Source organism: Candoia aspera, chromosome 13 (genome assembly GCF_035149785.1).
Source record: "Candoia aspera isolate rCanAsp1 chromosome 13, rCanAsp1.hap2, whole genome shotgun sequence".
NCBI lineage: Eukaryota > Metazoa > Chordata > Lepidosauria > Squamata > Boidae > Candoia > Candoia aspera.
The window spans coordinates 4,844,531-4,872,156 of NC_086165.1; the positions used below are offsets into that span (position 1 = coordinate 4,844,531).

Here is a 27,626-nt window from a genome sequence, read left to right on the forward strand (position 1 = left end):
GACTGTGGCCTCCATCTTGACTTTTTTGACCTCTCCTGTTTCAGGAGTGGGCTGGCAAAGAAACTGTCTAGTTTCTTAATGGGTTGGTTGCCACACCGCACCATGTTACCATGCCCAGGTCGATCGGGCCACTTTGGATCTGCTCCCTCGTGGACCAGTTAAGGAAGCTGAGGAGTCTTTGATGAACCAAGATGTACTGAGAAGATTTAGGTAGAAAGATCTTGTAGTCAGAGAAGCCATGAGTGAGTTTTTCAGACTGCTTCTGTAAAATGGTAACTGTCTATAAAAAAATCTCCCCTAGGAAGACTTTTTGTTGACTGTTGTCTTCTACAAATGGAGACCCACTTCCTTGGCTTCCAATGGTTGTGCTGTTCAAGTTGCCAGGCCTTCTGGATTAGTACAGGCAGTCCTTGCTTAATGACCATTCATTTTGTGACAGTTCGGACTTACGACAGTGCTGGAAAACCGACTTGCGACTGGTCCTCACACTTATGACCGTTGCGGCGTCCCCACGGTTGCGTGATCATGATTTGGGCGCTTGGCAACCAGTTCGCATTTATGACCCGTCACAGCATCCCGTGGTCATGTGATTGCCATTTTTGACCTTCCTGGCTGGCTTCTGGAAAGCACAATCAATGGGGAACTGCATGATTCGCTTAACGGCCGCCACAAAAAAGGTCGTAAAATCAGGTCAGATTTACTTAATGACCGCTTCACTTAGCAACTGAAATTCCAGTCCCAATTGTGGTAGTTAAGCGAGGACTACCTGTATAAACTGTTTGAGGCTTAAACTACTAATTTACTATCCTCACAAATACAACAATCTACGTCAGCTGTTTTGACTAGCAGACCAGGCATTTTTGCTAAGCTACAACAGAAGCAGACAGCAGTCTATACGAAATCAGTCCAGCCAGCCAGCTTGTTTATTTTCCCAAAAATCACACAATTTCACTTGGAATCCAGGTCTGCATCATAGAAAGACCATGACAAATCTAGACAAAATATTAAATATTCCAGTCTCTTTGATATTAAAGTGCAGAGACATCGCACCAATAACAAAAACATCAAACATATAATAGCTGTATAAATGGCAGGGAAAGATGGACCACTGGAAAGGCTGAATGAACTAAAATTGTGGTGCTGGAGAAAACTGTTGAAAGTTCCTTGGATAGTAAGAGGAACAAAATATTTAATGCTAGATGCCATAAAACCAGATTGTTCATTGGAAGGACTGATAATGAGGCTAAAGTTGAAATAATTTGGATAGTTGATGCAGGAGGAGGGAACCCTGATGCTTGGAAAAATGAAACACAAGGAAAAGGAGGCCAAAAAGGTTGCCAAGATTTTATAAGTAACAACGGAGGCATGAGCTTACAAGAAAGCACGCCACGTAGAATCAGTCTGCTGGGCTTCCTACAACAATCTTGTAAGGTAGGTCAGTGTTATTCGCCAAAAAAATTGGGATCATAAATATGGAACAACTCCCAGAAGCCCCCAGCGAAAGGGCTTATGGGAGATGAAGTCCAAGCCACCGCATCCTCTAAGGCGGCGCTAAGAAACAGATGGACGAGGAAACCCGGCCGTCCCCCTTTCCCTGATTAGCCAGCCAGTCAAAGGCGCCCCGCCCCTTTCCAGCTCCTTTCAACGGCGGACACTTTCCGACTTGGCGAAAAGTTGGCATTCCCGCCTCTTTCGCCGATTGGCTCCTGAGCGCCAATGAGCAGCGCCGCCGCTCTTCCCGGCCTGCCGCCCCTCAACCGCAATGGCGGTCGCGGCACCGCCTCCCGTTCCGCAGAACTCTCGCGAGAGGGGCGCGGAGGGGCGGTGCGGGGCGGGGGCGGTGCCTGAGGCGGAGACCGAGGAAGAGGAGGAAGAAGGCTCGGCGTCGGGGGCCGCCATGACCGCGCTCCGGGGCGTCCTCGGGGCGCAGCGCCTGGGGCGGAGAGCGGTGAGTGCCGGCTGCAGCCAGGGCGCTTGAGCGGCCCCAGCCTCCCTGCCGGCGCGCCCGCCCCGCAGGGTAGGCCGGCCGCGCTCCCAAGGTCAAAGGTCACGCGAGGGAGGCCAGGCCTGACTGAGGACTCTTCCCTGGGTGGGAGGGGGCTCTGCGGGGGCGTTGACCTTAATGCCGCTCCCTCTCCCCCTCCGCCGGCCCTGCAAGGTAGGACGGCGGAAGGAGGGCAAAGTGCCCCCGGCTGGGGCTGGCAGTGCCAGTTCTGATGATTCGGGTTTTTCCCACTTAAAGACAACCCTAGATGGGGGGAAGGGGGTGGGGGGGGTGAATGAACAGAAACTCGCCTCTCTTACCTCGAACCCCCCCCCCAAGTCTTCTGACAGCCTTGGAGTAAAATGTGGGGGTGACTCTGTGCCCTGTGCCCGACTGTGGTCCATTTTCACTTTGGCCGCCTAAAGTGGGGTGCCCGGGGGGGGGTCAGGAAAAGGGCCTTTTTTGTGCCTGAGTCAAGGATCTTGGGGGCACCCGAAGGGTGGAGATGGCATGGGTCTCCTTCACATGCCCCCCCCCCATTCTGGGCATGTGCCTGGATGGCCCCATCATGGCACCTGCTGCTCTGGTGGTCCTGACAGTTGGACGTGGGAACCGCCCCCCCCCAGCAGTCCTCATTGAAGAAACGCAGCCCTTCAGAGGACGTGGCTTTTGGATTTAGTGGCTTGATTGATTGATCTATATTCTGATGGGTGGATTATGTTCCATCAAGTCATTTTCGACTCTTTGCGACCATATGGATAGGTTTTCTCTGGGTTATTTACATATATGTATTTTTATTTATTTGCTGAATTGGTATGAATTTGGTAAATTTATACAGCTGCTCATCTCACCTACTGACTGAGCGGTGTATGAATTTGAGTGGCTTGGCGTATGTGGTGCTTCTGCAGAGCCCATTCTGGTCATGGAAGGCTTTGCCCTCCATTGTGGAATGTCCCTGGCCCATCCCTGGCATGTTGGCCTTCCTACTGGTATCTGGGGAGCCTTTTGTGGGTGGGCTCAACTGAGCCGGGATGAGCTTTGGTGCTGAATGGCTGTGGTCTAGTTTTTTGGCGCCTCGGCAGCTCAGATATATGCTGTGAAGCAGCTTGCTCTGCCTCTGAAGATGCCAGCCGGAGCTCCCCGCAAAACGACAGGATGTTAGAAAACTACATCACAGCCTTTCAGCCCCAAAGCTCATCGCTGCTTCGTCATGTCATTGTCAGCGACATCACACAATGTCGTGATGTCATCATGCAAAGGACAGAAATTAGATGCCTGGGTCTTCAGCGTGGTTTTGCTGCTTTTCTGCAGGTTGCTAATTTGCAAGACTTGGCCCTGCACCCTCCTGAGACAGTGTTCTTAGAAGTGGGGGAAACCCACTTACGCTTTGGTTCTGTGTTAGAGGCCCCTCTTGAAACTGTGTCCTTGGTTGATATTGATGCATGAAATTTGCAAAGCTACAGAGCACCCTCTGGTAGGTTAAGAACTTTGAGTGTGGCTGTCTAGTGGTGCCCTAGAGTTGGAAAGGATCAGGTAGGTCTTCAAGAACAGCTCCTGCTCAGTGTAGGAATTCAGATTAAAGCATCCCCCCAAGTGCTTATCCTCTGCTTGAGCCCACCTGCCCATAGGGAGCCCACTACTTCTGCCAGAGTGTATCTGCTGGACTTCTAAGCCAGGGTTTTTCAAACTGGGCTCTGCAGAACCCTGGGGGTGGGTGGGTGCCTGGGAACTTAGCGGGGTTGCCTGACAGGCAAAGGGCAGGAAAAAATAACTTTCCCTCAGATGCAGTCAATTTTCTATCCCTGGATCAGGAGTTTGGGGAATTTCTGTTTCTGGTTTATTTTTTTTTAAACAGGTTCCACAGCTTGAAAAGGTTTGAAAATCCCAGCTTTAAGCCATCGTGTACACACACACTGCAAATTAGCCCCATCGGTGTGAATCTTGCTTCCACTGTGTGTTTATACAGTTCTAGCAAAGCAGCTATCAATGTGTCACCGGTGAATTATAGGGCACTCAAGCCTTCATTAAAAGCACTGCCTGTGGATGCTGCTACCTCTTGCCGTTTGCATCGGTGCCGTGGTGCAAGTGCCCACACTTAGCTAGCAACATCAGAGATATTCATGGACTGATGGAGTGAAAGGGGTAACAGAGCCTGTTGGTGCAGTTCGCTTTGCTACTCCGTGATGGGTGGGGAAAGCCATACATGGACACAAGTAGGTCAGCAAGACATTTTCGCTTTCTGGAGTACTTCCAAGTTCACGGTTAATTGGAATCCTGCCACTTCCCAGGACACTGTGTCCCATTCCTCCCTCCCTCCTGGCTGGGTTCCTAATGGGCCAAAAGTGGATCAACTTCCAAAGAGAGCAAGGTTGGAATAGGGAGGAGAAGAGGTAACTCCTTTTAAGAAGACGTCGATAGGATTAATATCCTGTACTTTTTGGGGGGTGCATGCTTTTAAAAACCTTAAAAACAGGTGAAGGCAGCACTGCTAACAGACGATACATGTCGGTGTTTCTCAACCTTGGGAACTTTAAGATGTGTGGACTTCAACTCCCAGAATTCCCCAGCCAGCGAAAGCTTAGATATTTTGGATATCTAACGCAAAAGCAAGAGTTTGTGGGAAGATTCTGGTGCTGGGAATAATTGAGGGCAACAGAAAAAGAGGCCGAGACCAGACAGGGTGCTGAGATGCTGTCTTTGATGACACAGCTGTGAGTGTACAAGGATTTAAAGAAGCTGTTACCGACAGGTGCTGGCTGTGAATTTTAAGAAGACATCCATCAGCTTACGAAGAGTCATTAGTGACTGAACGACTCAACGGCAGTCTCCAAGAAACAAAAAATAAATGAATTCTCCCACTGCCATTTTGAATGATAGCATAATGAGCGCATGTTTCTGATTCCCGTTGGCTGTTTGTACAAAACTTCCCTCTTGCTCTCCAGGTGAAATACAGTAGTTCTGCTGGAGAGCAGGGTTTTGCCCACCCTTGTGTGTGTGTGTTCTTGGAACAAACACTGCTGAAAGGTTGGCTTTCCTCTCCACTCTCAATAAATAATAATAATAATAATATTATTATTACTATTATTTATTGAATTTGTATGCCACCCGACTCAGTAACTCTGGTGGCTGGCAACAAAGGAATTACAGTAAAATCAATGAAACATTAAAAGATGGGCAAGCGTGATGAAGCGAGGGGTCTCCCTCCCCTTTGCCGAAGGCCTGGGTGAAGAGCCAGGCCTTCGTGGCTCTTCTCAGCAACTGCAGAGTGGGGGCCATCCAGATCTCAGAGGGCGCCCCGAAGGCCTCTTCTCTCCTACAGAGAAGACGCATTTCCGGGCTTCTGAGAGAGGACGCTGTTTAATCAAAGGAACCCAGAGCATGCCAACGCTGCAGGACTGAATCAGTGGGCAGATGTTATGGGAGACAGGTGGCTTTATTTATTTAATTTATTGATCTGATTTGTCCCCGCCCATCTCCTCCCATCGGGGGGCTCTTGGTTCCTCAAGTAACCAGGCCCTGTGCCATGTAGGACTTTCTAGGTGACAGCCAGCGCCAATAAGTGTGTGTGTGTGTGTGTGTGTGTGTGTGTTGCAGCAGAGAGAAGCACAAAGGGAATGTCTCTGTTGCAAGCAGAACTGCGGGCATTGATAAGCACGTTACAAGATGTGGCTCCGGGAAAGTTGCATTTTATCCCATCCTCATGAATTCTACCTTGAGCATTTATTAATAAATAAAAGCACTTCCTCTCCAACAAACAGGGGATTGACTTTTCAGATATCTTTCAGTCCCACAGGAAACTTAAGCATCCAACTTTCAGCAGTACAGCATATTTTCCTTTGTGACAGGACTATAAATTTGAGCGAATGTGGGCATTTTGCCATGAAGGCATAGATTTATTCTTCAGGCCCTGCCTACGGCCTTGTAACTTTTTATGGAAAATGATGTATGGGGCATAATCAAAAATAGGTTCTTTTGATGTATATTGGCAATAAGTAATTTCTTACTGGTAATTCACCTCAAATGATTTAAAAATCCTTTACACCTTTTGATGATTTAATACACTTAAGTTGGAACATGAAGTATCCTACAGAAACCTGCACTCTTCTGCCTATGGTGTCTTAAATCATGGTTCACTAAACACATCATCCAGAGCACCTACACAAAGTGGAGGTCTAAATGCAGTCCCTTTTATGTTAAGCATGTAATGAAGCAATTGAAAAAGGTACTTATGAATCTGTAGTGAACTTTAAAGGGAAAATCCAGCAAACTGGGAGTAAGTTGCTCCACCAGGGGAAATATATAGCAAGGAATGTCTTCTGGCTTTGCTAATTTGGGGAAGACTGAAGATTTAAACTAAGATGTGTAATAATGCAATGTCCTTGCTTCCATTGTTAAGTACATATATCCTCCAGTTATTTTTGGCATGGTATTTCATAGACAGGCAATGTGGTGTAGTGGTTAAGGTGCTGGACTAGGACTGAGAAGATCCAGATTCTAGTTGTCCCTTAGGTATGGGAGCTGCCTGGGTGACTTGGCCAGTCACCTTCTTGACTGGAAGTTGAAAACATCTGTCTACCAGCCCACACTGGACCAGCATGATAGATTATGGTCCATAACCTTCGATGGTCCATAACCATAATCGTCCTGCAGTGGATTGATTTGGGATGACAAAAATTATACAAAAGATATAAGGGATGTTGAGGTAGGGAGACTCCTTCATAAATAGATCTCAACAGAAGCATCAGATCTTGTTTTATGCTTGCAAATGCTGTGCATGCAAGTATCTATCTACTAAATAATTGCAACTGTTTATGAGACGGAACAGTAAGTAAATACTAAAATCTTTAGCATATGTTACTTGTCCATGCAGAATTTCAGGTATTTTTGTGTTGATCCAACTTCTTTTTCTTCCATCTTTATCTTGTTTTCCAGGTTTCGTTACTTCACCGGTGTCAGAGTACGCTGGTAATAGCGGAACATGCCAACGAGGCCCTTATACCGATTACTTTGAACACCGTTACTGCAGCAAAACGCCTCGGAGGCGAAGTGTCCTGTTTGGTAGCGGGAACCAACTGTGAAAAGGTAAATAAATAAATAAAGTGTGCTTACCCAGGCCGTTGCTCTTGTCTACTAATTTGCTGGTTAGGCAGGCTAATTAGCTTTGGTGTGAGAGTTTTTCAAGCCTGAGAACAGAAATGAAAAAAATCCATCTAATGTTGGAGCTGCTGAAAGGAAAGGAATGTCAAAGTATCTCTGTGTAGGACTGAAAGAACTGAGAAAGTTGTAGCTCTAAATCAGTGTTTTTCAACCATGGCAAGTTCAACTCCCAGAGTTCCCCAGCCAGCATGGAATTCTGGGAGTTGAAGTCCACATGTCTTAAAGTTGCTAAGCTTGAGAAACTCTGCTCTAAATTACCGTTCTACATCCCCCCACCCCTGTCATTATCTTTTCACCAACATCTAGGCAGGATAGCAATGCTTCCCCTATAGAAATAATAATCTAGCATTTCAGATTTGCAGAGATGGCTAGGAATTTTGGGAATTGTGGAACACTGAAGTCACGATCTACTTCTTGCAGGTGGCACAAGAGCTGAGCAAAGTGCAGGGAGTGTCCAAGGTTCTTTTTGCTCAACACGATGCATATAAAGGACTTCTGGCTGGTGAGTCTCTTTCCCAAACTGATTTTGCATTAAGATTCTTTGCAGCTTGCCTTTTGCCAGACCAAAAAAAAAATTGCTCTGACCATTATATTTTCTCTCCAGAGGAGCTGACTCCACTGATCTTGGAAACTCAGAAGCAGTTCGGTTACACACACATCTGTGCTGGAGCGTCTGCCTTCGGGAAGGTGAGCATATTTCAGACTACCCAGAATCTGTTGCTCTAGAGAGATTGAGCCACTATATAAATAGGATTCTGAATATCTCTGATACTCCTAAAACGTAGCCTATGCTGCTCGGTCTGTTAATCTTTCATTTGTTTTAATGGACCTTGTGTCACAGAGAAGCACTAAATATATTGCTTAAACGTATCTGTAATTTTCAGGGTAGAATTAGAACAGCCGCTTAGCTTTGCCTTGGTGTCGCCGAGTTGTTTGCTACTGTCAACATATTTTTAATGTTTAGAATCTCCTTCCCAGAGTGGCTGCTAAGTTGGATGTTGCTCCCATCTCAGACATAATTGAAATCAAGTCACCTGATACTTTTGTGAGGACTATTTATGCAGGTGAGTTTTGCAAGTCTGTTCCGGTGTACTTGTGACACAGAGAAGTTTAAACGAGGAAGCTCTGAGGGCTGGGAAGTGGAAATGGTTTCTCCAAACAGGATCCTTCCAAGTACGATAAGATTGAGGCTCAGTGTTCTGAGAAACCAGATCCAGCTTCTTAATCAACCAGATCTGCTGACATTCTTTATATGTATCGCATTCTTGTTAATGCACTTCTGATAAGATTTTGCAAACCGTAAGCCGTTCAGCGAATCCCCTTTATTTCATGTGGGTTACATTAGCTCTGATTTCAGCAATCCGCAGGGTTAATTTTTCTTAGTTAGGAGGACATTGATGCAATTATTTGTAATATTTAATTGACTTTCCCTTATTATTTTGCAGCCCAAATACTTGTCTAGCCTCATTATGTTTATCTGATCCCCTAATGTAATTTGGACATGAAAGCATGAGCTTTTATGTCTTTTTAAGTTTGTTATGGCTGGGCTCTTTTTCCTTTTGTCAGTGCTATCCTGCCTTCAGAGATTGATGGATTGCAAATAGAGGCTTGAATCACCATCTAATAATTTCCTCTTTAAAAATCATTATGCTGGGCTAGTGGGTAATTTTTGTTTCTATTCGTCTTCGCCTTCCTAATCTCTTCGTTTCGTCTCTTCCATCTTTCCAAACTCCCCACCCTCATCAAGCATTCTCCTTGGTGATCGTGGGTTGCAGGCCCCGTGTTCAGACAGTGGGTGCTTTTTCCTACAAAGCCACAACTGCAGACTCCTGTGTAAATTGCACAAGTTCGTTATCCTGAACAGGTCAAGCCATTCAGCTTCCTGAAAGAAAAGAATTCTCACGCTAGAGGTGGCTAATGGAAAAGTGGAAACACACAACACTTGAGACTGTTTTTGAGCCTTTTAAGTTTCACTGTCTAAAATAATTTCATGTGAACAAAAGTCAAACCATTGTCTGGATGCAGCTATATCTGACCTTGATTTTTTTTTGGGGTGTGTGTGTCAGGCAACGCTCTGTGCTCTGTGAAGTGTGATGAGAAGATAAAGGTGCTCTCGGTCCGAGGTACTTCCTTTGAGGCTGCTCCAGTGAGTGGGGGCAGTGCAACTGTAGAAAAAAGTGAGTGTTCCATTACATTTTTGCCTTCTATTGCTTCGGTTGTAATTGGATTAAAACATCTATTAAAACAAACACAGAGACATCTGCTTGCGCTGTAATATAGTTACATGCATTTCTCACATTCCCCTCTCCTCTTCTTACATTTTCCAATTCTCAGCGTTCTCTAGAACATCTCGCTTGGTTATGTGCCTTCTCGGGGCTTAGAAACCTTGGGTGGATTCCTTGTGAAAATGCAAGGAATTTGTAGAATTCTTGGATGCTGCATCTTACAATATCTAATGTCTTTTGGATAGCTGCTAAGGTTTAGACTCAAGCCTTCACCCTGCCGAGATGCAATCCTAAATGCCATGCTTCAAAATGGTAGGAATCAGTTGGAATAAACTTCTTTCAGTTTTGGCTGTTAGCTGATCTCAGTGTCGTAAGGTCAGAGATCCAGTTTGGTCTCATGGTTAACAAGCCAGCAGGGTGACCTTGGGCCAGTCATTCCCTCTCAGCCTTAGGAACAAGTCAGCAAGCAAACCACTTCTGAAAGTGATGTGTTGTCCGTATAAGACTGACTTGAAGGCAGAAAAAGATCCCCCCCCAATTAACTTCAACAATGTAGAATGAGGTTGCTTTGTAGAAGCTAAAACAGGACCATTGCATGCCCCTAAAATATTTGAGTATATATTGGCCTATATGTAATGACCTGCAGTTTTAGATTCTATAGTTGAGTGTTTCTCAACCTTGGCCACTTTAAGATGGGTGGACATGCTGCGGAATTTTGGGAGTTGAAGTCCACCCATCTTAAAGTTCCCAAGGTTGAGAAACACTGCTGTAGACTGAAGTAAGGGGGAGAGAGGGTGTTTCATCCTCACTACACAGAGTTCTTCCTACTTCTGTTCTTCCACTCTCTAACTCATAGGACCTCTTCTAGAATTTGGTTTTAACCTCTTCTACTCTTTGTAGATGGTGGATGAGCAGGCTAGCACCTAAAGGTAGCCATCTGCAATGGAATAAGTTTTCATGGACTGAAGCCCATCACCATATGGAGTGAATGCTAGTCTAATTGTAGCTCTTTTATCTATAATGCTGTTTAAAATGTGGCTGGGAGTAGAACGTTTTGGCTTAGAAGTAATAGCTGGGGACTACTTTGGACTTTGCGGAAATCTTCAGCCTCTTTTTTAGGCGCTGACAGGTATTGTTAATGCCAACAGTATCAGCTCCTGCGCCAGTTGGCCAGTCCGAATGGATTGAGCAGAAGTTAACCAAAAGCGATCGGCCAGAACTTACTAGTGCTAAAGTAGTTGTATCAGGTGGTAAGTAGTGATTAATCAAAGTTTATTCATGAGCAACATTTCAAATAAGGGAATATGTATATTTTTAAAAAAATTTCACCCTACCAAAATTCTGGCTGAGGAGTTTTCAACTAGACAGACAGAATAATGGAGGAAACTTGTAGGTTACCGAGCTGTATGTGACATTAATAACCATAAATACCAACCTTTGACTTACGATTGGTTAAGAACCCTAATAAAAGTCTTAGTTCCAAACTGATCTGCTTTTCATTGTAGATAATACTGTAATACTGTATCTCATTTAGTATCTCTACCTTAAAAGAAAGCAATAAAAAAGAAGGTTCTCCTGCTTTCCTGCTTGGAAATCATGGCCAACGTGCAGAGGGAGAACAGTTTGCTGAGATTTAAGTCCTGTTTCTACCCTGATGATATTATTGTTATTAATTATTATTTATTAAATTTATACACCGCCCATCTCACTGTGAAAGTCACTCTGGACGGCTTACAAATAAAAATATTGTTGATGAAATGGGCATAGGTAACGGAGTAATCCTTTAATCCAGAAGCAACAGTTACGAAAATAACTAAAGCAAATGCCCTTAGCATTCCTATGCTGGAGTGCCTGGAGAAATTAACTGGGCAGAAGAAGCAGGCGTATAGAATGAGAGAGTCGAAGGGGACTTAGAGATCAGCTAGTCCCACCCCCAGGCCAGTGCAAAAATCCTCTACTTCCGCATCCCTGAGAGATAGCCATCCTGCCTTCTTTTGAAAACCTGCAATGAGAGAGAGAGTTCACCACCCCCTAAGGGAATCTGTTTGACTAATGCTGGGCCTCGTGACTTTAAACGATTCAAATAGATTTAATTTCTTATTTTTAAGGGCGAGGCTTGAAGAGTGGCGAAAACTTTAAGTTGTTGTACGAACTGGCTGATCTGTTGCACGCCGCAGGTAAAAAGTGCTTTACTCTTGATTCTTTAGCCAGTCATGGAACCAGTATTCCCATTATGTTATTGGTGGCTGCTAAGTGAGGGGGCTGGTTCAGTGTTTGCCGTTGATAACGGAGGAATCAGTTGGCTTGGATGCTAATTTCTGTGAAGGGAGGTCTCTCCCACGATAGGGCCTTCTCACCTGGGACTTGTTCTGGCAGTCTTTTCCTGGTCTCTTGAGGCCATTTAGAATATTACCAGTCCTGCCAGGGCAGGGGAGCACCGCACCTAGAAGTGGGAATTGGCAAAATTAAGGAATCTTCGTCTTGGAATGGAACGGCACTGGGGACTGAACGTTTTGTCTTCATATCGAACGATCGTTCTTGCTTGCAGTTGGCGCCTCTCGGGCAGCTGTTGACGCAGGCTTTGTCCCCAACGACATGCAAGTTGGACAGACTGGCAAAATTGTAGCCCCGGTAAGTTTTGAACTGACTTTTGGAAAAGTGACGGGCTGAAATTTCTGTAAGACGAAAGAAGTGCCTTTGCGTTTCCTGAACAGCTATTTGTGGTTGACGGTCTGCAGGATGGCTTGCCTCCCAACCCCCTTTGCAGCTTGCAGAATCGCGCGCTCTGCTGCCTGGTGTCCTTGTCCCACATGAAGCAGAGCTGGCCCGAATTGAGTGCCGTCACTGCAGAGCATCATGTGAAAGGGAAGTGGCTTCCTGAAGCTGAGTGGACCTTGGTCTGAAAGTTGCTGGAGAGCTGCGGTGCCTGTTGATCTGTCCGGAACGGATCAACGGACTTGGTGTCACTTTCCCAGTCTTCTGGGCTCAATTTCTGCTGGCAGCAGTAGGGGGTCTCTGCTTTTATGATTTTTCATAGGATCTGTGAATTGGCTTAGGAGGGAATTGGGCCACGCGAGGAGAGCTTTGGCTGGATTATACTGATTTTTCTCTCATAGCTGGGAAGCAGTGGAGGTAGTGGCGCACAACATCCTTCTGTAACTTGCGCCCTCCAGATGTGCTACAGCTGCAGCTCCTGGAATTCCTAGCTGTCAAGACCACGGCCTGGAATTATGGGAGCTGTTGTTCCACCACACTGGGAAACCGCTTTAATGATATCTCGTTGCCTTTTTGGGGTACGTTTTGGTAACTCTTCCATCAACTATAGGCTATTGTGTCATAAGAGCCAACTATTGTGCTGTTTCATCTCGGGGCGTTCAGGAGAATTTTGCAACCTGCTGCGGCCTACCAAGGGTGGTAGAAGCCTTTTCACGAAGTACTCCTTCTCCTTTGTGCTGAAGCGGCCAGTCGGTTCATACGTTAAAAACACCCAGCGTGATGCTGAGTCCTTAGGGCAGTGTTTGTCAGCCTTGGCAACTTGAAGATAGGTGGACTTCCACTCCCAGAATTCCCCAGCCAGCATGCTGAGGAACATGCTGGCTGGAGAACCCCCCCCCCCACCCAGCATGCTGGCTGGGGAATTCTGGGAGTGGAAGTCCATACAGCTTAAAACTGGCCAAGGTTGAGAAACACTGTTAGAGATGTAAGGCTTAAAGCCTGATTCAGTGCTAGGAAAATCAGTGATCCTCCGGTTACAACTTAGTGCTGGCATTATGACAACCAGAACTGGGACTGCGCTCCTTTACGGAGTGGCATTTTGTTTGTGGAACTGCCATCCCTGGGTTAGCTCTTATTCCAGGCTATTAGCTGGCAGACAGATTGAAGGAGATGGAATACAAATAGCCTTACTCACGGGCACATCGTCCCGCAGGGCGATTTTCCCCCCCTTTTGCTGTCATAGAGCTGGTTATGTCAGTGCATCCGTCCTTCCAAGGCTGCACCGAAGTGGTGAGGGCTGAGAATGGCCAGATGGGGCCCCTGAGAAACAACAGGCGTATCGGTGCCCTTGGAAGCATCTCAGGTTTTTTTCTTTCCCTTTTTACAAAAACGAGATGCTACCAATGCCACATCAGGGACTAGGAACGGAGCCCCATGAAGCGAGATTGACAGAACAGGACACATTTATCCTTGGGAAGCGGGCCCTGCGAGGGATGAGGTAGCTTCAAGTACCTGTGAGGCTGTTGCAGGGAAGAAGGCCGAGCCCAGCTCTGTGTTGTTTGTGGCATGCAGGGGAGATGGCGGCGGTCGTACCCGAGAGGCAGGCATCCCCCAGCGGAACGTTAGGGCAAGAAAACCCTAACCCCAAGAGCAGATCACCAGGGAAGCGATTACGAAGGATGGCATGGCCTCCCTTTCACTGGATGTGTTCGAGCAGAAGCTTGAGACTCATCATCTGTCACGGATGCTTTACGTTAAATTCCTACACAGACCTGGGCTTGGAAGCCTCTGTGGGTCCTTCCAGCTCTATGATTCCTGTGAAGGACAAAAAGCGGTGATTTGGGGGGTATGTGTGTAATGCTCAGGTTCCTTTGCCCCAGTTAGTTTGCCCCCAGCTCAGTAAAGACTAAACACGCTTCACAGAAGAACCACCAGGAGGGTCATCTGGGGGTAAGAATTGCACAACTCTTTGTTGAACCAACTTGGAGTCAAGGGTTTCGTTGCAAAACCCATTTGTTAGATTGGTTGTTAGCAACGAGGCAGAGGCGAGCAGGATGTTTCTGCTCTATTTGCGTTGGACAGAGCGCCAAGTAGTTTTGCTAAGAGACCCATTTTCTCATCCTGGCTTGAACTGCATCGGAAGTTGGTTTGCACTCGGTGCCCACCTGAACGCTCTCCGGGGGTATGTGTGTTCATCAAGGTAATCTGGGTATGCGGTGGCCACACTTAAATGCTTTTGAGCTCAGTGTGGCCAAGAAAGGATATACGTTCTCTCTCCTTTCCATCTGGATTTTCCTGCCGGCCGTCTTTAAATTAGAATGTAGGTAAAATGAAATTTTGCTTTAAAAATGAGTAACTTTGTTATAAGGATTTTTTCTAATGTACCTGGTTTTTTTTCCATACATTTTGCTACTGCACCCAAGTTTTTGTACCCGTGTTTAAGAAATTCAGAATTATTTAAACCATTGCTTTGAGTTGTGCATCAGTAACTGATACCGCGGAGAGCAACTTCACGCTTTTAATAACTTGCAGTTCCTTTATCTGTTCTGCTGAGTCATTGGTGCCTTCAGAATATGCATTCCTGAACACTTTGCACTAAAATGTCTGCAAAGATGTAGATCGCTTCCAACTTCTTATATTTCACAGATGCCTAACTTTTGAAGAAGTACAGTGCGTTCTCTCAGATTATTTTGTTACCAGTCTACCATTGTTAAGCCAGTGCTATTGGCTGATTAAAAATTGGGGAAAATTTGGTTTTGATTAAGAAATTGTTTACGTCTTTTGAAGGCTTTCAAGGTACAACTTCAAAGAATGGTTCGCCTGTATCCAGGACAGAATTTTTGAGACTCTTTCTCTGTCTTGTGAATAAGTTTAAGACTGACAGCCTTGTTCGGACTGCATTATCCAACGCGGCTTTTAAGTCCAAGAGAACAGTGTTCTCAAATTGATGCTCTGCTCCTCAGGGACTGGTGCAGAAACATTAAATTGTACTAAAATATTCATATGAGAGTGCATTTGGCTGAAAGCAATTGATGTGCATCTCCCAGGAGAACAAAGCAAAAAAAACAAAACTGCACGGCCCTGCACTCAAGCGAACACCCTAAGCAGGCTTCTTAAGAGTAATCACGTGTACAGCTGATCAAAGCCCTCTGCAAGTTCTTAAAGTTAAAAATGTTAGAAAGGGATGAAAATGTTTGACCTAGTGGACTCTTTCGTAACATGAAATTATTCCGTGGCTGGGATTGGAAGAGTTTCCTCTGGTATGATGGGATCATATGGAATGTCAGTACAGTATTGAAAAAGAAAAAAGTATAGCTTAATTGCTTTCAGTCAGGGCGTTTCTGCATGGCAACATGAGTGTTACTGTGGAGAAGCGACTGAGCCATGTCAGATGTGAAATACTGGACAGTCCTAGATCGACTGCACACTTCCTCGCTAGCAGGAGACTTCAGGTAAACACAAGCAAGTTGCCTTGATTTATCAGGAAGTCATTCTAACCACGACTTAGAAGACACGAGGAGGAAAAAGGAGTTTCTTCCAACTTGTATTATGGGTTGGGGGAAAATCCATGGGAACCTGTCTTGTACAAGTTAGACAACTTATCCGTCTAGAGCCCGATGTGGACTACTTCAGAAGTTGGCATCCTGGCATCCTTCACAAATTTTGAATTAGAATTCCCACAAACTTAGTCAGTCAACATGTGGGCTCAGCAATGGGAAGATGCAGGCCCAGTCGAAGAATAGGTGGGCAGCTTTTGCGTGAATCGAATCCGAAAATCGGTGGATGATTAAAGGTAGTGAGACACTGTATTTCCTTAAGCAGGAGCAAGATTTTTGCTCTTTATATCGGATTCTTTAATATGAATTAGAGTTCAACAGCGCAGAAACTGCGGAACAAGTTCTAGGTGCCTTGTTCAACCTGGAGCTTTCAAGATGTGGTAAATCTCAGGTTTGCCTAGACCGGCTGGCAACCGTAACAACCAACACCCAGCATATGGGCCCCCTCCAGGTGGGAGCCTTGAGTTGGATCACACCATCCTAGCGCTTGGTGATGCCAGCAGAATATGGAACTTGCAGTCTGGATCTCTGCTTGCCAGAGGTTGAAAACAGGCAGTGTCAGTTACTAGATGAACAGCGCCTTGTTCGTTCGCTATCCAAGAGTGTCTGGCTGTTCCCTCTTAAGTGCTTGATTAAATAGACCCTCGATCTGACTCAGCAGGAGGGCCCTCTGTCAAAAGCCGCTTGTTGCACGGGGCAGTGTTCTTTAGCTAAAGAGAGAAAAGTAGCAATCTTAAGGGCCATGAAAAAGCAAATGTTTTCATAGAGGTGTCCTAGTTGGGCCAACCTGGCTAGATAGAGTGCTGGATGGCTGTTGCTGTAGCAGCAAGACAGGGGATCCGGTGCTTTGGCAGAAGACGGGGACACAGAATGGAAAAGGTCTTGTTTCGAACACAAAACAAGCGCTTTGTGTTCCCGAAATTCTGCTGAGCTGTTCCAGATCAGCCATGGTTTGACGGAGACAAACCAACAGGGATCCCGGAGGGGTTTTACAGGCAAGACTGGTGCGTGCGTCGCCTCCTTCTCTCTTCCCGTCCTAAACAGTTCCCAACCAGGCATATCTCGCTGGCCTCCCAGCTCTGTCTTCCCCCCTTTGCCTCCCCACAGCCGCCTTTGGCAACCTTAGCTTTTTCGGTCTCCTACTCCCCACCCCGATTACATCTGGCTGGAAGAACTGTTCTGATTTGGTCTGTATCCAGATCAGACACACATTCTGATTTGGGAACAAATCACCCCAAACCAGCTGTTCCATGCACAGAATAGCTGGTGTGCAGGCCGTTTTGCACATTGCTGTTTGGAAGCAATCCTGTGCGCGAGGGCATAAGCCCAGTTGAAGTCTTTGGGACAGCTCCTTAGTTAGCATGTATAGGATTGCACTGAAAACTTCCAGCAAAGAAATTTGCTGTGTTGTGTTGTTTCATGACTCTTAGTCTGTTCAATCTGGAAGCGAATGGTGCCAGTTTTGGTGTCATTTGCTTCTCGCAGCTACACTCATATACGTTTTAATGATGCTCAGATTTGTTCAGAAAACTGACTCTAAAACCTCTTCTGTGGATAGGCAACACAGCTGCTTCCCGGTGCTGTCCATGAAATTGGAGGTAGCTAATACAGTTATGACCCAATGCAATACCTCTGCAGTATTTTGCAGAATATTTTTTTCGTCAGCTTGGATGTTTTTAAAACATTGTATTCTCTCTTTTTTTCATACAGGAACTATATATTGCTGTAGGAATATCTGGAGCAATTCAGCATTTAGCTGGAATGAAAGATAGCAAGGTACAGTGCGGTATTTTTGTGTCTTGCTCAGAGAAGTTGATTGTTTCTGCTTTCAAAGTTCTTTTTGTTACTGAGGATGCTAAATCTAAAGGCCCACAGATGAATTCTATTCTGAAAATAAATCAGTTACGAGTAGCTCACATAATGTTCAGCAGCTCACAGGAGAATGCATTAATAGAGCATACATATCCTGAAAGTCTTTGGACTGCCAAATCTGGAGCCTTTAGTGAGAAACAAACTGAATTTTTATGTTAAAATAAAATAATCTGGGTTAGAATCTATATACTCGATTCATTTTCTTATATTTTGGACTCTGAGGCATGAATTCATGCATGACAATGTACAATCTGAATTATGGATTTACTATTCCATAAAGTAAAAGGCATCTTTGAATATTCCACGATTTATCCATTCAGATGGAAACCTATTATAAAATGATAAAAGCTTTAAAAACTTAACTCATTAGTACCCATGTGCTGTTACTTGCTTGATCCTTGCCCAAGCTTATCTGTACTGCCAATGAAAGACTGTATTTTGTTTTTAAAATAAGGTATCTCTTGCCTTTTTAGGAGGCAATTTCAAAATGTAATTCTCTCTCCTCCCTGCCCCATTCCCGTTGAAGCTATATAAAGGTATATAAAGCTGTATAAAACTATAAAGGAGTTGTGTTTTTTTCTAAGATACTCTTTTTTCCACTGTTTGCAACACACTCCTTTTTCTCTTTGAAATAATGAAGAATCTGACCCTCCCCCCCTTTTTCTTGTTGAGAAGTACTCTTAAGGATCTCTAAGTTATTTAATCAGTGCAACAGAATGCTATTATTCCGTTTGGTTTAAATAGCAATATTTAAGCAGCAAAATAGTGCAAATTCAGGGCATATTTTAATATAACAACTCTTGATGAAGATTATTTAGTAACATTCAAATGCATTTTAGTTGTGCATTGCTCCCAGTGTAAGACAACTGTTCCAGGGAATCTGAATGTGGAAGTATTTTAAGGATTAGGTCCTACATTTACCTGAGATTAAACATCACTGATCATAGTCAAATCCGCTTCTGAGTGAACAGGGCTGCATTGAAAACTGAACCTACTCCAAAATTGAAGAATAAAAAGATCTGAAATTCATATTCACCCTTTCCCCTAAGTGATACTAGCTAAAAGCTTCAATATACCTTATTAAATTGTAAAAATGGAATTAATATTTTAAGGTATAGGCTCTGCAGGATAGTAAATACTTCAGTTTGACTGAGATGTGTAATTTAGATTAAGCAGTAGGTAGTAAATGTAATAACTGGCCCAGAATTGGTGATATGGTAGTAAAGGAATGACGTGTGGTTTTGTAAATTCCATACTGAAATTGTGGCACTTGTATCAGTAATCAAGTAACTCATCAAACATTATTGATGAGTGTCAATAAAGTTGAACAATTTCAAAGTGCATGAAGCAATTCTGTCAACTTCCTCCTATTTTAGAGTTTGCAAAAATGTTCTGGTCATAGGAGAACACTTTGGTTTTTACGAAACTTTCACCCCTTATCTTCAGAAGTCCTCACAGTTAGAATCAGTCGATCGATCGATCCCTTACATTTTAACTTCCATACACAAAATAGAAAACAGTGAATATAAATCCCAAAAACTATTTAGCATTAATGTGCCACTTCCTGCCATCTCTGATAGTAACTATGCATTATAATGTAAATCAGTAAAGAATAGAAAAATCAGTTTTGCTTGAACTGATTTTGGCTCAGAAGTTGAATTCAATTTTTTATTGACTGGACTGGATCAAATTATTCTCTCTCTCTCTCTCTCTCTTATGCTGTCAATGAAATTTAACCTGCTTTATCTTCAGATGGTTAGCTGGACATTTTTGTCACTCATTGTTGCTGTACATTTAAACTCATAACATGGATTTTCAAGAGCCAGAACATTTTACTTCAGTTTGACCTGTGTCCTACTTCTTTGCTTAGAAGCTTTAGAAGATACTGTATTTTCTCAAACAAATCAAATTTATTTAAAAGGGTTTTATAAGAACTCTCTGTAATCAAACTAACAGTCTCTTGAATGGTTTCCCCCCCACGCTATGAAATATCTGCCATTATGAGGAATTTTTAGGGAATCCCCAAGAGCTTTCTGCAAGTACAATGTATTATTTACTGTGCTTCACTTACCACAGTAGAAAATGGGTTTTGTAGGAGGTGGGACACCCTGAAGTCCCCCCCCCCTCCTTGCTGTATGGATGGTAGGCTAAACAGACCATGATTGCATCTAGTAGAATGAGCGTGCAACTTAGGTTGGCCTGAAGGAATCTTTGATCAGTAAGCTAAGGGCTGGGTGGCTTTGGGGGATGGGTCATGGTGAAATGGAGGCTGACAGCTTTTGTATATTGCTTTTTAGACTCCCCCCCCCTTCATATCCAAAAACTGCACAGAAAGTTTGTCTACTTGGAGACCCCAAAAGGGATGCTGGCAGATCACCTGCAGCTCCCAGTTTGCCAATTTTGCAGCCCTGTGGTAGAGTTACTCATTGCAACCAATTTCTAAGCTTTAGCTATTTAGACTGTAAGTTGGGATATGAATATAAATCACGCACTAGAATACCCTAGTAAACTTTGTCCATTGCTATTATTAGGCTCAGCAAGTTGGGGCTTTTTTAGATGTGCTGTTTGGAAAATATCCCATTAGGCGAGAAATGAAAAGTCAAGACAGCTGTACTATGCAATAGATTCTTGCCTAGTATGTCCTTGTGACAACAGGTAACAAACTAGGTTTCAGATAAGATGGCACACAAGCCAGAACTCTTGACATGTGCATATGAGGGAATTCATGAGAAAAACTTTTCAGTTCAGCTCTTAATTTTTGAATTTCTGTTGTGAGCAGCGGAAGAGATCTCCTTTTGGGTCAGCCACTGTGTTGATGCCAATGGCAGCAAACCCATGGATAATACTGCAGTGTCTATAGACTCAACCATGAATAACTTGTTTTCTCTGATTAGCCTCATTTCATTCTCTTACAGACTATAGTTGCTATCAACAAAGACCCTGAAGCTCCTATATTCCAAGTTGCAGATTACGGTTTAGTGGCTGACCTGTTTAAGGTGAGCCTTGCTCCAATCGCATTCCCGTTCTTGGTGGTGGTGGTGGTGGAAATGGCGGTGGTGGGAGTTGAGTTAGACTTTGGACACAACTTGATGCAGCTAGTCCTCCTTGGTCTGCGTGGAAGTAAGCATCTCTATCTAGGGTTACAGCACATGATTTCTTCATCTGGCCCCTAATGTTGCAGGCCGTAGAAACCTTGCCCTCATCCCTCAAACGTATCAACTTGTGACCTCCAATTTTGATAGCAGGTGTACATGTACATTCAACATCTGACTTCTGATGAACTACAATAATCCATTACACGGTAGACTATGTTCCTTTTCCAAGAATATGTAGCCTCAGTACAACCGCAAGCAACCAGGTTGGACGAGATTGCTATAGAACGTGATGAAGACTTGGAAAAGATTTTACCCTGAGTACCTGCCAACATTCAGGGGGTCCATTAGGATTCTGCTGCTTAAAGTCATGTATTGATAAACATTATCAGGCAATATCAACCTTGCCTAAGACTGACTTGCTGGGAAGCATGAAACTTACGTGTTTTTATGGCGAGTTTATTATTCAAAGATAGGAATCTCTTTTCAGGACAATCCAGCTTAGAACACTGTGCTGTAAACCTTATTTAAGATAATAGTTGAAGCTCCAACGCTAAACACATTTACTAAGGCTGATGCGGGAGTTTCTGTCATTGCATCGTCTGTTGCCTCCACCTTTTGGGTACCTATTGTCATGTGATGGGTGTGACTGTATGGGTGCCTGGTATATCCAAGGAGGCAGGTGTCCACAGGGTATTGTGAAAAAAATCAAGATGGCAGCCACAATGGTGTGATGGCAACTCCACCTGTTTGCGTCCGGCACGCATAAAAAGTAGCGCGAGTCTTGGTTGTACCATTGCGGCTGCCATCTTGACTTTTTTCATTATACCCCATGGACCCTCCTGCGTGGAGGGAAGACAGTCCTAACTCTGCCAGCAGTTAATGCTGTTCCTAAACGACTGCCTGCCAGCTTGGCAGTAAACACAGGCCTTTTAATAAGCTGGAGACAAAGTGACATTCGGAAGAAACAACATGTAGACAATTTCCTTAATAAATTTTGTACGACCACATTATTTCCACTTAATGGAAATGTAGCTCTCTTAAATAATTGAGAGGCTATATTCATCAGACATTGAGTTCAGCTGGGATCTCTCCAAGCGAGGGCATCCTTACGGCGTCTGGAAAGACAAGGTAATGGATATTTTACACAAGCGGTTTGCGCAAGTGTTCAGGTGTAACCGGTAAGCAAATATGCCACCTGTTCTCATCCTCTGACACTCTTTGAATGACTACAAGGAACCACCTTGCTGCATGGGGAGAGTTGAGCTACGGCAGTTCCTCCACCAGGGCCCATTCCTTGGCACCAATTCCCTTAAAATGGAGGATTGGCTGGAAGTTTTTTTTCAGTTGCCTGCTTTTAAAAAACCAAGTAGACTCTCATTAAATCATTGTTTGAAGTCAACTTCTCATGGTAAAAAAAAAAAGGACCCAAAAACTGAAACGTATCAATATGTTAGTTGACTGGCAGGTCAGGCTCACACATTTTTCATGGATATTTGCCAGTATGGTTTTTTAAAGTGAAGTCAGTTCAGATGTTCAGTTGCTTCACATGTTGATAATGAAGCATGTCTTGTATGTTGCTTATTAGACTTGGATAGCCCTCTCGGTTAGATTGTGTTATTTTGCTGATAGTGAGTTTGTTGTTTTGTGTTGCTTCCAGGTTGTTCCCGAGTTGACGGCAGCATTAAAAAAATGAAAGCTACCCCAGATTTGGGAAGGAATGAGTATGACTTCAGCAGGGAGAAATGATTTTTAAGCAGTATAAATTATGTTTTATCGGACTAGAAATATAACAATTGCCAAAAATGCCAATGACTACCTTGTAATACACCAATTTTTGCCCTTTTCATTTCCATTTGGCTTTGTTATTTCCTGAACTCTTTTTCTAATTCTCTAATAAACATACATCTGCTATATTTTGTATTATGTCAGGCTGTGGGGATTTCTTGTATTTATCTACACGATGTGGTGGTTAAGAGCTGCCATGGAATTGATGGCACATAATCGATCGATCTGTGCGCTACCTGACGTCCTCCACGTGTGTTGAAATAGCAGCCCCCAAAATCCCGTCTTCTTCATTTTGGGCTGGGCTGTTTGGGAATGCTGAGAGCTGCCGCCTTATAGAAGACAAGAGGAGGAAAGGTTGCTCTGTATTTTAAGGTGGGCACAGAGCCAGTCCATGAATTCCAACAGATTTTCAAATTTTTGTTTGGCTATTCAGCACTTGTTCTGTCTCAAGCTTTCAATAGTTGAAAAACTATGTATTACGCTGGTATCTTCCCCGGTTCCTAGAGTCAGTTACTTCCTCATTAATGCCTCTAGCAACTATTTTAGCAACAAGCTATATTTAACAGGCCCATGGGGTCTGTTTTGGGTACTTGAGGTATATACAGATAATTGTCATCTTCCTCAGCTCTGGCGCTGTTTGGTCACGAAGGTTTTAATTTAACCTGGGCTTGTATCTGTTGCTCTATTATGATCTGCACCTTTAATATCCAGCCAATTATGGGTAAAACGCCCAGAGTCCCTCTTTTGGGGGAGGTGGGTGGTAACAAAATTTGAGTAAGAAATAAGTAATTAAAAAAAAACTAGTGTCCATCCTGGGACTTGTGACTTCCTCCTTGTTAGTACTAATCTGCTTGATATAGGCGGGCTAATCGTAACATGCTCCGGGAGGTTGGAAGATTGGGTAGCTTCTCTAACCAGAACTGAATCTTTAGGCACGCTGACCAGATACTTGCCAGGTTGGGGCACACCGCTGCAGCTTATTTCATCGCTTTACCTGGGACTGGCATAAGGAAGGGGCCTGATCTTATGGCACAACGGCAGGACTAGTGTGTTGAATTCCAAAGGATCCAAAACCAACTTACGAATGCCCTGTTTTGTGGTCTACTACTAGTTACCGTTGGCAGTAGATTTATACCCATAACGTTTTTGAGTGTAATTGGATCTCTGGAGGTAGACATTTCTCCGCATTGACCCCAACTGGGAGGTAGAACATTCTAAACACCTCCAACCAGTTGGCTCTGGGAATTAAACAGCTCCTATAGTTTAGGTCAGTCTTTGTCAACCTTGGCCACTTTAAGATGTGTGGACTTCAGAATTCCCTAGCCAGCCATGCTGGCTGGGGAATTCTGGGAGTTGAAGTCCACACATCTTAAAGTGGCCAAGGTTGACACATGCTGATCTAGAAAGATCTTACGGTCTGAAATCACTCCATGTGGAAATGACCAGTTGGTGGTTTTTAAAATTCATACAAGAGCAAAGATAACGTGAGCTCACCTGAGTGTGTGGTGGAAATGGAAGGAAAAAATCAATTATAAATAAAAACCTCGTCTTTAAAATATTTTTGTCAAAAAACTATCTTAAGCAAAAGCTGCTGCATTATCAGCTCTTACAGCTAGAAACAATATCAGGGATGGCTTTGACGGTGTGGTCAGTGAGCTAGAGCCAGACATCCTGAAGAGTGAGGTTGAGTGGGCCTTAAGAAGCATTGCTAATAACAAGGCAGCAGGAGACGACGGCATCCCAGCTGAACTGTTCAAAATCTTGCGAGATGGTGCTGTCAAGGTAATGCATGCTATATGCCAGAAAATTTGGAAAACGCAAGAATGGCCATCAGATTGGAAAAAATCAACTTATATCCCCATACCAAAAAAGGGAAACACTAAAGAATGTTCAAACTATCGAACAGTGGCACTCATTTCACATGCCAGTAAGGTAATGCTCAAGATCCTGCAAGGTAGACTTCAGCAATTCATGGAGCGAGAATTGCCAGATGCACAAGCTGGGTTTAGAAAAGGCAGAGGAACTAGGGACCAAATTGCCAATATCCGCTGGATAATGGAAAAAGCCAGGGAGTTTCAGAGAAACATCTATTTCTGTTTTATTGACTATTCTAAAGCCTTTGACTGTGTGGACCATAACAAATTGTGGCAAGTTCTTAGTGGTATGGGGATACCAAGTCACCTTGTCTGCCTCCTGAAGAATCTGTATAACGACCAAGTAGCAACAGTAAGAACAGACCACGGAACAACGGACTGGTTTAAGATTGAGAAAAGAGTATGGCAGGGCTGTATACTCTCACCCTACCTATTCAACTTGTACGCAGAACACATCATGCAACATGCTGGGCTTGAGGAATCGAAGGCTGGGGTTAAAATCGCTGGAAGAAACATTAACAATCTCAGATATGCAGATGATACCACTTTGCTGGTGGAAAGCGAAGAGGAACTGAGGAGCCTTATGATCAAGGTGAAAGAAGAAAGCGCAAAAGCTGGCTTGCAGCTAGACCTCAAAAAAACCAAGATTATGGCAACCAGCTTGATTGATAACTGGCAAATAGAGGGAGAAAATGTAGAAGCAGTGAAAGACTTTGTATTTCTAGGTGTGAACATTACTGCAGATGCTGACTGCAGTCAGGAAATCAGAAGACGCTTAATCCTTGGGAGAAGAGCAATGACAAATCTCGATAAAATAGTCAAGAGCAGAGACCTCACACTGACAACAGAGGTCCGCATAGTTAAAGCAATGGTGTTCCCCGTAGTAACATATGGCTGCGAGAGCTGGACCATAAGGAAGGCTGAGAGAAGGAAGATAGATGCTTTTGAACTGTGGTGTTGGAGGAAAATTCTGAGAGCTCCTTGGACTGCAAGAAGATCAAACCAGTCCGTACTCCAGGAAATAAAGCCAGACAGCTCACTGGAGGGAATGATATTAAAGGCAAAACTGAAATACTTTGGCCACATAATGAGAAGACAGGACACCCTGGAGAAGATGCTGATGCTAGGGAGAGTGGAAGGCAAAAGGAAGAGGGGCCGACCAAGGGCAAGGTGGATGGATGATATTCTAGAGGTGACGGACTCGTCCCTGGGGGAGCTGGGGGTGTTGACGACCGACAGGAAGCTCTGGCGTGGGCTGGTCCATGAAGTCACGAAGAGTCGGAAGCGACTAAACGAATAAACAACAACACAGCTAGAAAAAAAAAATGAAAACAATGATTTAGAATATTCTTTAAAAAAAAATTTTTTTTAATTAAAACTGTATTTGTAAAATGCCCATTTTTGTTCTGTTATCTTGGAGGCAACAATGTTTTATTTTTTTTTCAAAATATTTCTTCCTCAATGTTCATGCTAAAAATAAGAGAACACTTACTTTAAAATTCTTTGAGCGGCATCATTCAAAGTGCTCCTTGAAAAACGGGCTTTTTTTTTTCCTCCCCAGGAAGATCAAAAATAATTGTCAATACTTATACAAAGGGATTTATAATTGGTCACATACAAAGGGACATTGTAAGAAATCGTTAGAGGAAAGATGTGAGTTTGTACTGTACCCTGGTGAAACCTGACCTGATAGAAGATAGTTCGAAGTTCAATAAAAATTGCGGGATTTGTGTTCGCTTGGCTTAAAAAAGCACACCTTAAGAATCTATACATCTTTAAGGTCATTGTTTTAACAGTGTTCACCTCCCCTGCCCCCAAATACTTCCTTGAGGGTGAAGCCCGAAGACTTCAGGTGGCAGAAATGTCAAGTTTTTCGTGCTGGCTTTCACAACTCATGCATTTTGAAAAATGAATTTTCAACTCCTGAATCCACACACAAAATCCATCCTGGAATGGTTCTGTGGGCCCCGTTGTAAAGCTTCAGCGTGCCCCGCCCGTGGCAAATAACCGTCTGTTCATCTGTCTTAACCTCAACTCAACAAAAGGACTAGGAGTCTGGGACGCTGTTGAACTTCTGCTCTTTGGATTCCAAAGACGCGTACTTCTCGATCATCTGGGTGTTTTGCTGGAAGTGGATTACTGGCTTTTTCTGAAACACCCCAAAGTTTTCTTGGTTCTTTTTGTTGTAGATATTGACGCGGCGCTCCAGCTCGGGGCTGGCTGTGGCAGACCCCGCCGGGCTGGGCAGCTTAAGGTTAACGGGATCCAGTCCTTTTTGGGTTAAGCAGGAGTCTTCCGATAAGGAGGACAGCAGCTCTTGCACGACGGCATTACTGACTCTGTGATGGGGCAAAGAAGAACTGGCCCGGTCACCCTGGGCGACCTGGCAGGCCCGCTTCAAGGGGCAATACTCGGAGGATTCCTCCCGGGTCGTACTGCAGTCCGTGGAGGAGCCAAACGTCTGGCTGCTGTCGCTCCGGGCTCTGGTGACTGAGCTGTCCGTGGACCTGGAGGCACTGCCGGAGGCCGCGCTGGTGGAAATCCCGTTGCTCTCCATGATCTTCATCGGCACATCCGCCATGAAGAGATCGGAGGAGACGTTAGGCTGGTGCACGTCAATGGCCGCTGTCGTAATGACGCAGAAGGCTCCTTCAGGGACACCGCTGTCTATATGCAGAGAGGCAAAGAGTTAGCTCAGATTCAGGGAAGGGCCATCCTAGCAACGAGAACAAGCCTTGAGCTTCGGCTGAAAAAGCTTTCCTCCGTTTAACAGACACACAGAGAGAGAGAAACACAACTGGAGGATGGCCCAGTGACCATTCCTCTAACATGGGTCTTCTTGGTATGGGGTTATTTTATTCTTCACCTGTTATCTTTTTGTTGTCTTTTTTCCAGCTGCCATGCAAGAGCCCAGATTTTAAAACTCAATCATGCAGAAGTTCCAGTGCATGTGCATCTTTTAATCCCTAGAACTTTTGAAAGGGCAGATCGCCCCTTGCCTTCCAAGTCCCCCAGTTCAGGCGCAACTATTCAAACCGTTAGGAAATTCCTCTTGCAAATGGCACAGAAATAACTGGAAAAGGCGGATCTGCTCACTTTAACGGAGTTTAATAATGAGAAAAGATTTAAAAGACTTTGGTGTCTACCTGGATATGAAGCAAACCTGCTGCCCTTTCTCAGCTCCCCATTCTCAAGAAGCATACCCTTACACGTATTTTCCAGCACAAATTATTAGCCCTAACCAACGTGACCCTGGAATCATCTGGTAATTCGGTCTCTTAAAATAACAAGTATCTTCAAATAATAAACCTCTTCAAATGTAATTCATGGAGAAAATCTATCCATGTGGTCTACACCAACTT

The 27,626-nt window shown here is 44.3% G+C and overlaps 2 protein-coding genes across 6 annotated transcripts in view; one reads left to right on the top strand and one right to left on the bottom strand.

The window, feature by feature from the left end:
- Positions 1 to 1,837: 1,837 nt before the first annotated feature.
- ETFA (electron transfer flavoprotein subunit alpha) lies at positions 1,838 to 25,997 on the top strand. 2 transcript variants are annotated; one of them, XM_063314272.1, is made up of 13 exons: positions 1,838 to 1,948; positions 6,917 to 7,066; positions 7,562 to 7,643; positions 7,746 to 7,828; positions 8,106 to 8,205; positions 9,208 to 9,318; positions 10,515 to 10,616; positions 11,475 to 11,543; positions 11,915 to 11,997; positions 17,349 to 17,414; positions 20,426 to 20,506; positions 22,263 to 22,326; positions 25,826 to 25,997. In XM_063314272.1, the coding sequence occupies exons 1-12, from the start codon at positions 1,898 to 1,900 to the stop codon at positions 22,296 to 22,298; spliced, it is 1,014 nt and encodes a 337-aa protein (XP_063170342.1). In that variant the 5' UTR covers positions 1,838 to 1,897; the 3' UTR covers positions 22,299 to 22,326; positions 25,826 to 25,997. The 2 variants fall into 2 exon arrangements, with proteins under 2 accessions (XP_063170342.1, XP_063170341.1); XM_063314271.1 differs by lacking the exon at positions 25,826 to 25,997 and having other exon boundaries at positions 22,263 to 22,528.
- Positions 25,797 to 27,626, bottom strand: part of TMEM266 (transmembrane protein 266) — a 38,596-nt gene continuing 36,766 nt past the window's right edge. For all 4 annotated transcript variants that reach the window (XM_063314262.1, XM_063314263.1, XM_063314265.1 and 1 more), the window contains one exon: positions 25,797 to 26,931. In XM_063314262.1, coding sequence (XP_063170332.1) covers positions 26,312 to 26,931 — 620 coding nt within the window. In that variant the 3' untranslated portion in view covers positions 25,797 to 26,311. The remainder of the gene's footprint in view (positions 26,932 to 27,626) is intronic.

Bases quoted from the DNA above. Each gene is read 5' to 3' on its own strand.
- ETFA (XM_063314272.1), top strand. From the start codon at position 1,898: ATGACCGCGCTCCGGGGCGTCCTCGGGGCGCAGCGCCTGGGGCGGAGA. The intron at 7,067-7,561 runs GTAAATAAATAA...TACTTCTTGCAG, and splicing joins CGGGAACCAACTGTGAAAAG to GTGGCACAAGAGCTGAGCAA. The intron at 7,829-8,105 runs GTGAGCATATTT...TTTAATGTTTAG, and splicing joins GAGCGTCTGCCTTCGGGAAG to AATCTCCTTCCCAGAGTGGC.